Here is a 17805-nt window from a genome sequence, read left to right on the forward strand (position 1 = left end):
TAAAAAAAAAAAAAAAAAAAAAAAAAAGAAGTGCCTCTTAGCACATTAATCTTTAAGCACTGAAGGGCAGTGGTTTAAAAGGGCTCCCAAGAGAGACAGCAAGAGTGCCTCAGGGACTTGGAAAAGAGTGAGAGGGGAGGAGGAGGTTAAGAGGGCCAGTGCCCTTCACTCCACCATGCACATTCCCCTTTCATTTAGTTTCCAGAGTAGGGATGTTAAGATTTCTGAGTTCCCAATGCTTAAAAACAAACTCTTAATGGTGGGACAGGATTAGTTCAAAAAAATTATCACAGAGCAAGACGGTGGGTGGGTGTCTTGACTCCTCCTCACAGACCCTTCAGATCACAGTCCTTCCCTTCTCCCTGAAAACTTTGAGGCTCATTTCATCAGATTACAGCACCACACTGTGGCTGTCTTTTGTATCCAAGCTCATTTCCAGAGCAATTTCTTCCGTGATTTTATATATACTCTGTCAACTCCCAAATTCACTATCTCGTGAACTTGACTCTTAACTAAATAACTATGTGTGTTCCTCAACTTACGATGGGATTACAACCCGGTAAACTCATCATAAGCTGAAAATATCCTAGGTCAAAATGCATTTAATACACCTAACTTACTGAACATCATAGCTTAGCCTAGCCTACCTTAAACACGCTCAGACCCTTACATTAGCCATCTAACCAACCCTTACAAAATCATCTAACACAAAGCCTATTTTATAATAAAATGTTGAGTATCTCATGTAATTTACTTAATACTGTACGTAAAGTAAAAACAGAATGGTCAAAGGGGTACTCTATATTTTCTACTGCATTTGTTATTGCTTTTGCACCACCATAAGGTTGAAAAATTCTAAGTTGAACCATCATAAGTTCTTGACATCCTCATCAAGATGTCTAATAGGCATCTCAAACTTATCACGCCCAAAACTGAATGACTGATTTCTTCTTCCAAATCTGTTCCTCCCTATGTCAGTCTTTCCCATAACTCTATCCATCTAGTTTGCTCAGGACAAAAACCTTGGAGTCATTTTTGACTTCTCTTTCTCACTCATCTAATTATCCAATTCATCAGCAAATATTGTCATGTCTACCTTCAAAAACGTATTCAGAAACTAATTACCTCTATCTTTACTTTTCCCACTAACCTAAGCCACCCTCTTCTCTTGCCTGGATGACTGTAATATCCCGCTAACCAATCTCCCTGATCTTGCCCTCATTCCTCATATAGCAGTCAATGTGATCCTTAAAAAATCTAAGTCACATCTCCTCACTCTTCTCAAAACTCTCCAATAATCTCCCACCTCACTAAGCTGACATCCTTTCAATGGCTCACAAGGCCCTATGTAATTGGCCCCAGCAACCTCTCTGTCCTCATCTCCCACTACTCCTTAACTCACCTACTCTGCTCCAGCAACACTGGCCTGCTGCTGTTCTGTGAACATACCTAGCATGCTCCTATCTAAGTGTGCTGGTCCCTCTCCCAGGAACCATCTTCCCCTGGGATCCACAAGGCTCATTCCCTGTGGCAGATCGTATTTTCTAAAATGGTTCCAACAATATTTTTAATTCCACATCCTCTTTCAGAACCTTGAGACTCCCCCTACCCCTCTCCTTGAGCCTGGGTGGCCTGCTAGGAGTGCCTACACCAAGGATTGGCAAACCTTTTCTGTAAAGAGCTAGATAATAAATATTTTAGGCTCTTCAGGCCATACAGTTTTTGTCACAACTACTTAACTCTACTACTGTAGCATGAAAGCAGCCACTGACACTTATAGGAATGGGTGTGGCTCTGTTCCAAAAAAATTTTTATTTATAAAAACAGGCAGTCGGATGGATTTGGCATGGGGGCTGCCATGGATTGACTGAATTGTGTCCCCCAAAGTTCATATATTAGAAGCTTAATTCCCACTGTAACTATTGAGGGTGAGAAATCATTTTATGGAAATTGAAAGGTGAGGCCTTGAAGAGGTGATTAAATTGTAGAACCATGCTATAGTGAATGGATTAATAATGGTAGTCAGGGATGTGGTTCTGAAGGCTTTAAAAGGAGAGCACATAAGGAGCTATCTCTCTCTCTGCTCTGCCATTTTCAGCCATGTGAGATCCTGCATTGCTGTAAAGCCACCACCAAAGAAGACCTTCACTAGATGTATTCCCTGGACTTTGTACTTCCTAGCCTCTGAAACTGTAAGCAATAAATTTCATTTTCTTTATAAATTACCCAGTTCCAAGTATTTTGTTATAAGCAACAGAAACAGACTAATACAGGGGCCATGTTTGCCTATCCCTGGCCTAGTTAAATGCAACAGCAGTGACAAGTGACACTGCGTAACTTTTGAGGCTAGGCTAAAAAAGGCAATACAGAGGTCCTTACTTAACCAAGGTTTCACTTTCCTCAGTTTCAGTTACCAGCAGTCAATTATGGTACAAAAATATTAAATGGAAAATTCCAGAAATAAACAATTCACATTTTATTTTTTATTTTTTTTTTAACATTTGCTGATTTATGACATTTCCAACCACCAAATGTTAGAATCTAGAGGATAATTCCACAGTTTAGTGGGTTAGATACACATTTTTTGGCTTTCCTGAAATTATTTGCTCCCTCTAAATGATAGGGTTTTCTTTGTTCTGTTTTATTATGTTTTTAATTGAATCATAATTGATTTTACTTATCTTTGGGATTCAATGTTGACATGTTGATCAAATCAATATTAGTAGTACGTATATTGTTACAAATTGTACTTATTCTTTATGCTCCTTGTCCAGTCTCTCCCTATCCTTGTCTCCCTCTCCACTCCCAACACTGATAACCCTAGATTTCTTTCTCTCTCTGAAAGAGTAATGGTTACTCTCTTGATTTGTTGCCTAGATCATCTGTCCAATGCTGAAAGGTTGTTTAGGTCCCCCAATATTATCAAAGAGCAGATGCTTCTTCTGTCACTCTGGAATGGGCTTTGTGGAAAGAGACATCCTATCTTTTCTTTGGTCTCTGCTGATGACTCTCCCTGTGTCAATGCACTCCAGTGGCTGGCAGATCATCTGCGTTGTGGTTGTGACATCTAGCCACTTTTGCAGCAGCCTTGGTTACTGTGGTGGCTGTGGTGGGCCACCCACATGGAGGTGATGTTTTTGACATGCTCCTTGCTTGGTGCTGGCAGTGTGCCTGGATGTGGGCAGGAAGTCCATTCCGGCTCCATGCCCCAGGTCAGGCCCTGAGGCACTGGCAGTGTGCTTGGTTGTGGGTGTGTTTGGGGGGTCCAGTCCCCGGATCCATACCCTGGGTCACCAGGTGGGCCCTGAGGTGCTCGCACGGTGTGCCTGGTTGGGGGGGGTGTGTCTGGCCCCACCCCCCACGTGGGCCCCGAGTCACTGGCATGGTGTGCCTGGATGTGGGAGTGGGGTCTGGTCCCCGGCTCCAAGCCTCCGGTTCCCAGACAGGCCCCAAGGCGCTGGTGGTGTGCCTGGGCTGGAACTAATTTTTTGTCCTTTGCTTACTTCTAAAATGGGGGAACCTGTCGGAACCAGTACTTGAGCTGTGTGGTTGAGTTAAATTGCTGCTTTGCTGCTGTTTCCCTAGGGAAGACTTTTTGTGCAGCTCAGGGTTTTAGGGTTGACCTTATAGGTACTTCCAGCTCTCCAGAGACCAGGTACACCTGGGTTCTGTAGAAACTCTGATCTGGGCTTGAATCTTTTCATCAAATTGCACCCCATGCAATTCTGCATTTGTGACCAGTCTCCTCTGAGTGGTCCTGTACTGATTGGGGGGCAGATTGGCTTTCCTTGCTGTGTTCCAGTGTTCTCTCAGTGGGCCCATCTCCCCCACCGCCCATGCTCCAAACACTTCCCATGGGCCAGGCCCTGCACCTGTCCCTTGCAATGACTCACTAGACTCTGACTGGCTTCTTGTTTAGCTGTTCTTGCTCCTCGCTTCTGTGTGGGTCCATGGGAACCCTATTAGTGGTCTTGCTGTCCTGGGGGCCACTAAGGCCCTCTTCTCCCCTGCTGCCTCCAAGCAACTCCATCCGAAGGGCACAGCTGTGGCTTCTGCTGGCTCCTGCTCCATGTGCTCAGCAATTTCAGCCTTAAAGCGGATACAGCCAAAAACGCTCTAAGCAGTTTTTTCTTTCTCTCATCATGGCTTCTCCCCCTTCATGAACTTTGTAGGTCTCTCCTCCTCTTTCCCTGAGCTCTAGCAGCCCCAGCTTGGCTGTTGTTACATTTTTATAGCTGTAAATTGGTTGGTTTGTGGGCGAGAGTGATGCTCTATTCTGCCATCTTGACCAGAACTCTCTAGAATTCATGTTTTAAATTGCACACCATTCTGAGTAATGTGATGACATCTCGTGCTGTCCCACTCTGTCCTGTCCAGGTCATGAATCATCCCTTTGTCCAGCATCTCCACACCGTATATGCTACCTTCCTGTTAGTCACTTAGTAGCCACTTCAGTTATCAGATCTACTGTTACGATGTCACAGTGCTTGTGTTCAAGTCACCTTCATTTTACTTCATAATGGGCCCAAAGTGCAAGAGTAGTGATGCTGGCATATTGTTATTTGTTCTATTTTATTAGTAGTAATTGTTGTTAATATTTTGTTCCTAATTTATAACTTTATCATAGGTGTGCATGTATAGGACAAAACATAATATACGGGGTTCATGGTTTCAGGAATCCACTAGGGGTTCTTGGAATGTACAGCTTCCACCTCTCTCTGTCTCTGGGCACACACCCTGGAAGCCCTGAGGCAACATATAAGAAGTTTGGCTAATCTAAAGCTGTCATACTGGTGAGACCAAGTGGAGAGACTGCACAGAGACAGAGGAAGCCCCAGGTATATTGCTAGTCCAGGAGACTGACGTTTGAGTGAATGAGCCTTCAGCTGATTCTAGTCCTTAGTTTTCAAACTGCCCAAACTGACCCTGAATGGAGTAGAGGGGCTGCCTGCCAAAATCTATTCAAATCACAGATTTGTAAGCAAAGTAATGATTTCATTGCTTTAAATCAAAGGTCAGCAAACTACAGCCCTGCTATGGTTTCAATGTATGTGCCCCTCCAAAATTTGTATGTTAAAACTTAAACCCCTGCATGATGCTATTAAGAGGCAGGCCTTCTGGGAAGTTATTCTTCATTGGAAGAGCCATCATGAATGGATTATTGCTCTTATAAAAGAGGTTGAAGGGAGCATCTTAGTGCCTTTTCTTCCCTTCTGTCCTTTCTGCCATTAAGGACACAACATTCCTCTCCTCTGGAGGATGCAGCAAAGAGGCACCATCTTGAAAGCAGAGACCAGGCCCTCATGAGACACTGATCCTGCTGGTATCTTGATCTTGGACTTCCAGCTTCCAAAACTGTGAGAAATAAACTTCTGTTCTTTAGAAATTACCCAGTCTCAGGTATTTTGTTTCACCAGCAGGAACAGACTAAGATAAGCCCTTTGGTCAAATCCAATCTACCACCCATTTTTTGCACTACAACAGTAGAGTTGAGTAACTGTGGCAGAAACTGTATCCCCACAATATATCAACTATTTACTATCTGGTCCTTTATGAAAAAAAATTGCCAATCCCTGTTTTAGGCCATTAAGTAGTACAGGGAGTGTTTGTCATGCAGCAAAAAAGAACTGAAACATTCCCTCATTTCCCTTAAGTCTCTACATAAATATTATCTCATCTAGGCCTTCCTTTACCTTCATATATAAAATCGTGTTCATTTCATCCTTTACATGAGATTAAAATGTCACTTCTTGAAAAAGTCTTTATTGTATGAAGCAATTAAAGTTTTGCACCATTGTATACATATGTACACTGCATATAGATACACATTACCAGTATTCTCTAATTCTATATGATCTCTAGATCGCAAACTACTCAAGGACTGATACCATATTTCAATAACCTTAAACGTTCAAGAGTACCACACATGGAACAATATACCATTTGGGGCCACAATAAATGGTGATTGATAACAAGAATTAAAAAAAAAAAAAGCTGTGAAGCTCAGCATTGGTATGCCAGTGAAAATGTCCTTATATTTCACTTCACTGGATATAAGACTTAAAAAGAACTAAGGTAGATTTGCTTAATTCTTTTATATATGTCAATGATAAGTTACAGACAGGTAAAACTCATGAATACCTGGATTTGCTATGGCAAAAAACTGCTTATTCCTAGTCTAGAGCATAATTGTATAAGGAAAGGCATGGCAGGATCTTTCCATAATTCTACCTTCAAATTAAGGCTGATTTCAAAATATGTCAATGAGTTGCTCTTCTGGTAGTGTGAATGAAAACTCATCTAATATTTACTACAGTCAAGAAAGACAGAAGGGATGACATGAACTACTCTTGCTTCAGGCTAAGTTCAAACTTGTTTAGCACAGTGCATGATGCACAAGTATTTGTTGAAAGAATAAATGAATGAACAAGAAAACAAACAAAAACAACAGCTGTGGGTACAGGACCAGACTTAGTCCATCTCTTGATCCAGGCTGTAGTTCTGTTTTTACATCAAGTAGGCAATACACAAACATACTGACCTCCAAAGTCAACATAGAGATTTAATTGATAGGCTTTCCTGACATCATAAACCACAAAGTCACAGGTCAAACTGTTTTTGAACAGCCTCCAAATATCCCCTTACAGGTCTGTAGCTTTCTTGAGTACACATTCAAACATTTATAGGAGAAGCTTGCCAAAGGTTGTGCTCAAGATGAAGAATGACTTTCTATGCTATGGATAACAAACTTAAGAATTTTTCTTAAATGTTCTTCCTACAAAGAAAAAAGTAAGAATTACATTTCTAATCTGGGAACCATGAATTGGAAAATGCTATTGCTTTTTTAATTTTTAAAAGACAAAATTGTAGATGGGGGGAGGGAGGAGGTTTGGGGAGGGACAGGTCAGGTAAAGGGCATAAAGAAAAATTGTGATTTGTAATAATGAATATGCTAATAAAAAAAGAGAATTGTTATATGAATTGTCAGGAACTAAAAAGATACTTTATTTCTCATAAAACCTAAGATATAAATCAAGATTTGCTTACCATGGTGTTCACTATCTCTTGTTATTCCATAATACCGTTATTTACTAAGAATGACTATTTCCTGGTAATCAGGTTACCCTGGCCAAAGTAGGCTCACAATGCTATCGTCCCTGTACCTCTTCCAGTTTGAGTGATCATAATTATCTCTCTGGACCCTTTCAGGCAGATTGGCTATAATTTTAACAATTACTTTTTCCAGATTTTACAGTTCTATGATTCTGATGGCCTCTATTTTTACACAAATAAAAGAAAAACTCAGCAGATCTTTTCTTCCTCCTTCCTTTAGTAAACATTTACTTTATCCCATGTATTGCATTAGATCTTGGCAACCCAAAAGAAAAATATAAAAATAATCTCTTCCTTCAGGGAGCTTATAGTAGGAAAGACAGACGTGTAAACCAACAGTTATAAAGTACTGTGATCAATGCTACTATGGAGTGTGTTCAAGATGTTATTGGAAAAGCAAAGAGAGAGCACTTGATTAGTCCTGCTTAAGAGGTGGTTTGGCAGTGGAGGTGGCACCTAAACAGAAAAGAACAGGGAAGGAAAGTATTGTATGCAAGTATGCATTCCTTCATTATTCAACGATTTGAGCATCTGCTATGTGCAAAGCTAGGGATACAGCAGTAAATATGAGAAACTATTCCTGTCCTCACAGTGCTTACAAAATAGCATGAGACACACAGTTGACTACTGGCTACATAATTAATTATTTAACCCCAACTGAGATAGATGTTACAAAAAGGTACAAGGTGCTAAGAAAACTTAAGGGGACTTGACTGAATGTTGGGAGAATGGTGGAAGGTGGTAGTCAGGCATGGCTTCTCTGAGCAAATCATGTTTAAAATGAAATCTGAAGGATCAATAAGAATTCACTAGGTGAAGGAGAAGTGGAAGAGCCTTCCAGAAAGAAGCAACAGCGTAAGCAAACACTGTAGTATAAAGAATGGGATGGATAGGAGCAGAAGGCCAGTTTAGACAGTTACTGCAGGAATCCAGATAAGACATCCTGGTAGTTTGGACCAAAGTGGGTGTGTGGAAAAAGAAAGAAGTAGATTATAAGGGGTGGGGGGAATAAATTAACTTAAAAAAAAAAGAAAGAAAGAAATAGATAACTGATTGCGTATGGGAGAGGGTGAGAAACTGAGAAGCTTCCAGGTGGATGGTTGTACCATTCACTGACCAAGACCGGTTAGAAGAATTGAGAATTCAGTTTTGGATACGTTGTGTTTGAGATGCCAGTGAAATAGTCTAGATGCAATATTAAGGAAACAGGTGGGCTTTCCCAACAACGGCTGGATTAGAGCCCCATTCCTATGATTCCATTGTGAGACATAAACTTGGGTCAAATTGAGGGCTTACTTTGATTCTTTTTTTTTTTTTTTTTTTTTTTTTTTTTCGTGACCGGCAAGGGGTTCGCAACCCTTGGTGTGGTGTTGCCCATACCGCACTCAGCCAGTGAGTGCACCGGCCAGTCCTATATAGGATCAGATCCTGTGGCAGGAGCGTCGCTGCGCTCCCAGCACTGCACTCTCCTGAGTGCGCCACGGGGCCGGCCCCTTACTTTGATTCTAATGTCAAACTTATAAATGCAATTTAGAGTTATCCATTTCAAATTCAAGTACTTGCTGAGTCTGCAAAAAGTATATGTAGCCCATTTTTCCTTCGAATCTTGCAAAATGAACATCTAAATAGGTTTCTTCACCCAAACTTTTACCTTTTACTCTTTGCTCATCATTCCTTCCAATATTCTTCATGATCCAAGCAAACAGTAAATTGTAAACTGAGTTTTATAGATTATAAAAGTTTTATAATAGTTTTTACTCTTTAATTACCTGAAATATCATATACCAGATGTTTCACTTAAGACAGATATACAAAAGAGAATCCTTATATTTCATATAACTTGCTTAAAAAGGTATTGACCATATTTTCTTTCTAAGAATTCCTAGATACGATATGTTCTTAAAGATAAGATCTTTCTGTTAGAATAGTATATAAAGTCATGGATGTCAATATGCAGATTACATCAAAGAGACCTGAAAGTTGAGTGTGGGGAGAAGGCAAGAGACCTTCAACACTGTTTGCAATGTTTGTTTCATTTAAGATGAAAGGTACAGATCTGAAGCAAACATGTCAATGTTGACATATGTTAGTTCTGGGTGGTGAGAATATGACTGTTGTATTGATCTCTGTTTCATATTACTTCTTTTTTTTTAAGAAAAATACCTGAATCAGCAACTAAGACATAAAAAGCAATTCAGAAATGATTTTACCTGTCACTTGTATTTATTTTCTATTATATTTGTACTTCATACATACACATGGAATTCTTTCTTAACAAAGTTCACTGCTTTGGGTACTTAATTTATATGTAAAATTAATGACCTTTATTCAAAGCACAACTATTTCTTGTCAGAGTAATGACTGATATTACAAAAGGGATGACTCAGAGTGGGATTTTACTAAAGGCAAGACAAAGCTTACTACCTTTGGGGGGGAATAAATTATAGCTTCATACAAATGCACTTGCTAATAAATCAAAGACGAAATTAAGGGCAGTAAATCTATGACCCAAATACAGACTAGTTTATGGAATGCTTCTCAGAGATTTTTTAAGGAGCACCAGCAAATCCTTTTAGATTTGCAGCAATAAACAAAATGCTGTGTGGTGCTTACCCATCAAAACACAAGCCTTTTTGTTTTACTCTTCAGAGGGAAACTTCTGCTGCTTACATAAAATAACCTCAGAGGCAGCAAGTAAAGAAAATATCAAAGACAGATCAAAGAAGCTTATAACTGCTTTAAAGATGAATGTTTTGCAGAGAGAGGCAAAAGCTAACGGCTATCTCACTATCAATTTATTCAAATGATTAAAAGAAAACACATCAAGTGTGGCATTTTGTTCCAAACGACTATGGACTCATGTTGTAGTAAGAACCTAGTTTGGAATACCATTATGATTTCTCACAGATAATTTATACTTTGAAACATCTCACTAATTTAAGAAGATTTAGTATTATAATCTATTCATATTCTTATCCTCTTTTCCATTGCTTCATTAAAACATTCTTTTCTGTAGTACATTTCTATTAATTGGCTGGCATAAACAGCTGATAAATTATTTTTGTCACTGCCATTTGACTATTTTAGTCAGATGCTTGACTGGGCTCCTCCAGGTCTCATAAGATAACTAACAGTTGTGTTCTACTTAATATCTGTAGTACTGTCTTCACCAAAGACGATGCTAGGCATCCACAGTATTAACTTTCAGCAAAATGGCATCTCTGATTATTTTGGTATTAGGTAAAAGTTTAAGAAAATAACCACATTGTGCTGTGTAAAGAATCAAAGTTGAAGTGCCAAGTGCTTTAGGCATTTGTCCTTACAAAAAACACCATGCAATCCCCTTTCTGGAGAAAGCCCAGACTGGAAAGGATTTACTGTAATACAGAAATACCACAAAGGGTCCAGTATGACCCATATCATTTCCAGTACATATCAAAACTAAGTTACATAGTTTTTCTTTTGGGGAGGCAGCATAGCAGGCAGGCAAAAAGAGAGCTAGAGAGTAAAAATGATCTGGATGTAGCCTCTGAGTCTTACTACGTAACTTTGGGCAAATTACTTAACCTCTGGGAAATATGAATAATTGGGTACATATAAACACATATGTGAAAATAACATATATGGAGTACCCAGCAGGCATCTACTAAATATTGGTTTCCTTCCGTTAGAGTACTGAGTCATAATGAGTCAGTTTTTTTACTCTACCTTTAACATACTCAGAAAGAACTACACCTACCCCAGTGTTTTATTCAGTCTTTAATCATTTCTCTGTCTATCATGCCTGATCTGATTTGTTCACTTTGAGATCCCCTAAATAATATAATCATAGAGTCAATGGAGGTCCTAAATATTATCCAGACTTCTAAGAAGGACCCTTCCTCAATGATCTGAAAACTATGACCTACTTTATTTCTAAGAATCTCTAAAAAAGACATTTAATCACCACTGGTAACTCTTTACATTAATTCAGATTCCCTACAAACAAATTCCTACAAAAGTATAAATAATGCACTTATGTTCTTTTCCATCTTTACGTTGTCTGTGAAAATGACAAATTACAGGTCCGTCATACAACATTCCTTGAACTATAAAAATGTAACTATGCTCCTCTTTCCATCGGGCTCTTCTCACGCAAACAAAGTGATATCACTGTTTATCAAAGCACCTATGTATTAATTAATACAAACCTACAACACAGCTCAATAGTAGAAACTAAAATGGGCTTTGAGGGTCTGTTGTACACACTTATTAGATGTGGGAACCCTAGGCAAGTAACTTAATTTTTCTGAGCTTCAGTTTCCACATCTGTAAAATGAGGACATATTATATTTCTTACAGAATTGTTTAAAGGATAAATTAAATGAAATAATGTAGATATTCAAAATATAGTCACTATCATCTCAATAAAATAAAAGGAAGGCTAAAGAGAGAATGGAGAGAAAAAGAAAAACACATACCATGTTCACCGCATCTTGATCAAAAGGGTTCCATTCTATATTCTGAGGATAGTGGGCCAGAACTTTGGATTTGAACGTTCTTCTCAAAGGACTCTGGTCAAAATTTTCACCTATAACAAATAATTTATAATTAGTTAATATCTACAACTTTTCAAAAGCATGTCATGGTTTTCTATTTATTTTGTAGATATATTGATGAAAAATGTTGAAATGACTCAATTTCTACCTCTAAAAAATCTGAGTTGTAAAATTCCCAAGAGAAAACTGAAAACTGTTAATAAGAGATCTGCATTTAAAACATCAGAAATTGAATTTTAAACTCTTGATTAGATAATTGATACTAAGAATCAAGATATGCTAATATAATTATTGCTATAACCTAGTTATTGTCCTCATTTCAATAGGTGGTGATAAAAAAATCTATGCAGAAACATTTAATTCACTAAAGAAACATCCTGAATTAAGCTAATCATATTTCTTATGATTCTTAAATTTTATACACAGACCCAGTGCTACAGTGCTCAAAAGAAGCAATTTTATTTGAGTTTCCACAAAAATCTGATAAACAGTTGCATTTAAGGCTCTTAGATAATAGAATTAGAAACACCATTGCTGAGTTGTCTAGTGTAGTAGACAGAACACATTAAACACACTAACCTTTTAAAAGATATGAGCTATTCTAAGCCCAATTCATAACCTGTCAAAATTCTGGAGAGATAAAAGTCGGCTTTAATTTATTATATGTAAGAAAATTCAATAACAGCTGTCAGATTAGTTCTTTTTATCTCCTTGACCAAATTAATTCCCATTAAGACCTGTTATCCTAAAATGCCTTAGTTTCATAAAACATTTTAATGTGAATGGATCTTAAATTCCCAATATCAGAAAGTTGGGATCTAGGAATTAGAAGACCCTTGAGTAATTTCATTCTGTCTCCTGTGTTTTTCTACTTTTTAAGTTCCAGTTCAGTGCAAAACACTGGTTGTTATTGCAAAATATAAATGCCACTTACCAGTATTTATACAATAACATAAATCACAGTGCAATTTGATTTATGAGTCATACTTTGACATCTAGTTAGACTCAGTTTCTATTTTGGGTAAAAATATGAAAAGATACTAAAACAACTTTGAGTGCAAGACTTAGATCACAGAAGTAGAAAAAAGTCATACTTGAAAATCTTGTGAGAAACTGCAATATAAAATCCACAGGAGCTTTTCTGAAAAAGGACACATAATTTAAATATATTTGCTGAGGCAACTAAACCACTGTTTCTAATTGAAGCCCTTAGCTAAAGATCATTTTCCTTTGGATTCCTCTGACTTATTTAGGTAAGTACTTCATCTCTATAACCTTCTATCCCACACTTCCACCGTCTCAGAGTTGAGAGCTTTCAACCCTAAAAGAGAAACTGTCAAAGGCAGACATCCCTAATTAAAGTTTATCAATTTCTGCACCATCTTCCTAGGGTATGTGAGCAACAAAAAGTCAATGAAGGAGCATGAAACTGTCCACAACAGTCAATGTGGCTAAAGAACAGAGTCAGGGTTCAGAATTGTTGGTTTCAGAAAGGATAAATAATGTTTTTAAGCTGATACATGATGTTCACGCAAACACAAGAACTTTTAGATTATTTCTTCCTTTAAAAAACGTTACTTTTCACTTCATTTTAAGTCTGAAACAAAACAAAACAAAAATTCCTATCTGGTTCTAAAAGTCTATGCTCCTGGCTGTGCCACTGACACAGCAACAGGGTATCCTCAGATAATATATAGCCATCAAAAAGCCCTCTTCTTCTCCCACCCTCAAATACCAGAAATGCTTTTTTTAATTATCCATAAATGTAAATAAAATATGAAATACTGCAAGAGCAGAAGAAACAGAACATAACCCAGGATATAACTCCTTGAAGTAATACTTACCTTTTAATAAGTCTTGCCTGTGTATGGTTAAAATAGTGACATTATCTTCATTTGTCTATCAAGTTATTAACGGGACAGGAGATAAATCAGAAAAGTCATGACAGTGACATTCTCAGTATAATTGTTCCTTTAACTAAGGAATACCACACCCTCTTAAAGCACATGAATCAATGAGAGTGAAGGAAACCAACTCCAAAGAAAGAATTTTTACAAAAATGAAAAATAAAAAGTCCCACAAAACAATTATCACAAATCTAACAAGAGAAAAACAAAACCACCACCATTACCACCACCGCTTATTAGACTGCCCAAATAGGAATGATCATTGCTGTATATACAGCTGTCTTGGCAAATACAATTTTGAAGGAAATTAGGGGAAGAGCCAACTATTTAGAAATTCTGATATCATTGTTAAGGATTTAGAAATGAATGGATGCAGCTATTCCTACTAGTACCAGACAACGAAGAAAATCTTAGAGACGCCTTTTGGGGATGGGAGATGCGGGAACAACCTACACCTCTCATTTTGAACACTTTTTTTTGTTTCATTTTGCGGCTGGCTGGTACAGAAATTGAACCCTGGACCACGGTGTTATTAGCACCACACTCTAAACTAATCAGCCATTCTCTCATTTTAAGCACACTGTATAAACCTCTTAGAATTTACTGCTAGGACAAAGCAGGAGAAATGGCCAGGTCTGAGAATTTGGAATCCCAGGAAATGGAAATTATATATAAGCATCCTTTACTTAAAATTTAAAATGTTAAATATTACCCTGAAACAAACAAGGATTATAAATTTGTATAAATATTAATATCCATGTTACAACTACATATAAGACTTAATTCAAAGTAACATTGCAAGGTAATCTCCTACTAAATGCTAGCAGCAATTAAGCCTTTCCTCCCAAGAAAATAGGAAATATCTGCCAAGACAGCTTAAAGACTAGTGAATACATTTTTTCAAGGCTTGAAGCAAATGAGGTCGTAATGAGAATTAAAATGCAGATGAGAGGACAGAAATACAAAATAATACCTATAAGTTTGTCTGAGAAAAGACAAACGAAGAAACAGTTGTAATGGGCTTGGGGTGTATTACAGTGATGATTTCTAACACCCCATCCTTTTTATTTTTACCTGAAGTCGTATTTGCAGCATCTTGGCTCTTGCCATGACGATCTGCTTCTAGCCATTGGTACAAAACTACATAATGCAACAGAAACAAAAAAGTTTTATGAACAAAGAAAAAAAAATGACTCTGAAGAATGGAAAATGAGAACAAAAATTAAACATAAGCAATTAAACATGAGACATTAACATCAGAGTGTAGCTTAACATCAATGGGATGTTGCTCATAAGCTATTAGTAATAAGAAAGCAAAGGGAATGGGTAATTTTAACATAATAAGTAAAATGCTATTAAAAACCTGGAACAGTTATTGGTATGAGAAAAAGCACATGTATTCTTTTCTTAATGTTAATTTGAAGAGAAATATCAGGAGAAAGGTAATGTTTCTATAGTAGGATATAATAAAGTAAGGTAGTAAGTCTAAATGACCAACTTTAAAAATTATATCCCAACCACTGCATACCTATTACAATGATTAAAGTCAAAAAAAACTGAGTATACCAAATGCTGACAAGGATGTGAAGTGACAGGAATTCTTATTCATTGTTAGTGGGAATGTAAAATGGTACAGCCACTTTAGAAGACAGTTTGGCAGTTTCTTAGAAGGTTAAACACAGTCTTACCATATAATACCATAACCCCAGTCTAATTATGAGAAAAACATCAAATTCTAAGAGGAGCAACCTATAATATACCTGATAAGGACTCGTCAAAACTGTCAAGGACATCAAAAACAACGAAAGTCTGAGAAACTGTCACAGCCAAGAAGGACCTAAGGAGACATGATAACTGACATAAATGGGATCCTCCAACAGAAAAGGGACATTAGGTAAAAACTAAGGAAATCTGAATATAGACTTCAGTTAACAGTAATGTATCAATATTGATTCATTAGTTGTAACAAATGTACCATATACTACTGTAAGATGCTAGTCATAGGTGAAACTATGTGGGGGGGAAGGGCAGTATGGGAATTCTGTATTATCTTTTCAATTTTCCTGTAAATCTTAAACTGCTCTATAAAAAAAAGTATATTTTAAAAAACATATTTCAATAGTTAAGGTAAAGAACAAGCATATATGAGGGTACTTCAAAAAGTTCACGGAAAAATAGAACTTAAAGATAATATGATTCCATGAACTTTTTGAAGTGCCCTCATTTTATATCCAATCTTATAAATAATATCACCTTTTGTAACTCTTTGCAAACATAAGCTGAATTTTGCTCTGTACTGAGATCCCATTTAATCAACTATCTTCTTAAGCACTATTAACTATGATGTGTCACCTCCTGGAGGAAAGTTTACTACTGTAAGGACACGAGCTAATAATAAATTCACATTAGAGTTCTGAAACTTAGCAGCTTTGAAGGATTTTAAAACTACTGGAAATCTTTTATGGGTTACAAAGATGTTCAAAACTTTTAGAGATCTTTAAAGAGTCAAATAATGATAAGGTAGGGTGCCAATGGCCAGAAAACCTTCCTATCCATATCCCAAGGTTTGAATGATCCCAGGATAATATCAAAGGCTAAATTTCCATTCTGGAAGGATATCTAACCATAGATATTGTGAGAATTCTATATTTCAAACAAGATTTGCAGAAACTTTTCCTGTCCTCCCTCACAAAAACAATTCAAAGGGCTGGGAGAGTTGCCTATGGAACTCCTGAACTGGAGGAATAAAGGAATTGATTCACAACAAATGTCTAAGGGTACACTGAAATCATCAAGGTAGTTATTTGGATCTTTAGGTACAGCCAGGGCTGTGAACTGCCATCCACTGTCATGGATAGATATGGCCCAAAACAGCCCTCTGAACAGACATACATCCATGTGCAAGGTCCCTGGTTTAGGGTTCCCCAGTGGGCACACATATCAGTACATTTCTCCAGGGACATACAGCAGGATACTGCACACTTCTGGGAATTCTTAAAAAATTGTTACAATTAGGATTAGCATGAAAGAATCTGCAAAGCTAGCTTCTCTTATTAAACGTATACTACAGGTATGTTTCCTATTTGTAGTTGACAGGAATAACTACTCATTACAGTAGAGTAGTAGCATACCATGACACAAAAATCTCCCCATTCAGAAAAGCAAGCACGAACTTTACAACTGACACTGAAAATCACTTTTGCAAAAACGAGACAAAAAGTAGGGAAACTAATCCATTAACTGGCCTAACAATTCTGCCCAGCTCCTATCTTACATATTTCTTCACTCACTCACCTCCCTAAATCTTCCCACTCCCAGGGTCCCTGGAGTTCCCTCTCTCACTATCTACTTCCACCATACCTGTTTCTGACTAGGGTCTTTCTCCACAAATCAAGGCCAAATCTCACAATATTTCCTTATCTTCCTGTTCCTGAAGGATAACCACAGAAGTCTAAATATTTTAAAGAAAAGTTTGTTTCTGCATGTGGGTCAAATGACTAGTTCCTGCCAATGAAATGTGAGCAGAAGTGATGTGTGTTACCTCCAGGTCAAGGCACACAATCTGTCTTTCCTTTGCCATCCATAAGCTAAATGCAAATGCAAATGAGGCCTTAGAAGATGGGAAGGTCACAAATAAAAAAGAAAGCTGAGTCACTGAATATCTGCAAAGTAGAGCCTCTCCCCTCCTTGGCCTACATTAGGATAAACATGTATGAGAAACAAACTTTTATTGTCTCAAGCCACTGATAGTTTGGGGTTATTATTACAACAGTTAGCTATTTATGTGTTTTACATTAGCTTGAGTTTTTATTTGTATTAGTTCTGAACTTCTGACTATAATACTAATCCCTGACTAACTGTGCCTTCTATTGGTAACTTTCTACATTGCTTGCTACCGTATTCAAACACCTAATTAGTACAATTCTTCAAATGTAGGACAGAATTCTCTACCTTTCATAGAAAAAGCCATATACCCTCTATTAAGCTACTAATCAAGACCACATATTCTAAACACACAACCTCCAAATCCAGTCAGTGATCTTGCAGGTTTAGGTTGCTGCTCATAAAGCAAAAGAACCTGGAGGGATCTCTGCAAATCTACTGATCCTACTGAGAAATATTCAAAAATAAGGAAATTGAATCCTGGTTATCTTAAAAGTTTATTTTAATTAAGATTTTAATAACAGTACATCAACATCAATCCAGTAAGTTTTGTATTTTTAAGAGATTCACAATATCCTGGCTCT

General features: G+C 37.5%; 1 protein-coding gene across 2 annotated transcripts in view; it reads right to left on the reverse strand.

Moving 5' to 3' along the window:
• DENND5B (DENN/MADD domain containing 5B) overlaps window positions 1–17805 on the reverse strand; it is a 201033-nt gene that overhangs the window by 91160 nt on the left and 92068 nt on the right. The window contains exon 2 of one of the 2 annotated variants that reach the window (XM_008568093.1): window positions 11574–11683. In XM_008568093.1, coding sequence (XP_008566315.1) covers window positions 11574–11576 — 3 coding nt within the window. In that variant the 5' untranslated portion in view covers window positions 11577–11683. Of the gene's footprint in view, window positions 1–11573; window positions 11684–17805 lie in introns of those variants that run through there. The other variant, XM_008568094.1, reaches the window with a different exon arrangement.

This window comes from Galeopterus variegatus, unplaced genomic scaffold (genome assembly GCF_000696425.1).
Source record: "Galeopterus variegatus unplaced genomic scaffold, G_variegatus-3.0.2 Scaffold373, whole genome shotgun sequence".
In the NCBI taxonomy this organism is placed as follows: domain Eukaryota; kingdom Metazoa; phylum Chordata; class Mammalia; order Dermoptera; family Cynocephalidae; genus Galeopterus; species Galeopterus variegatus.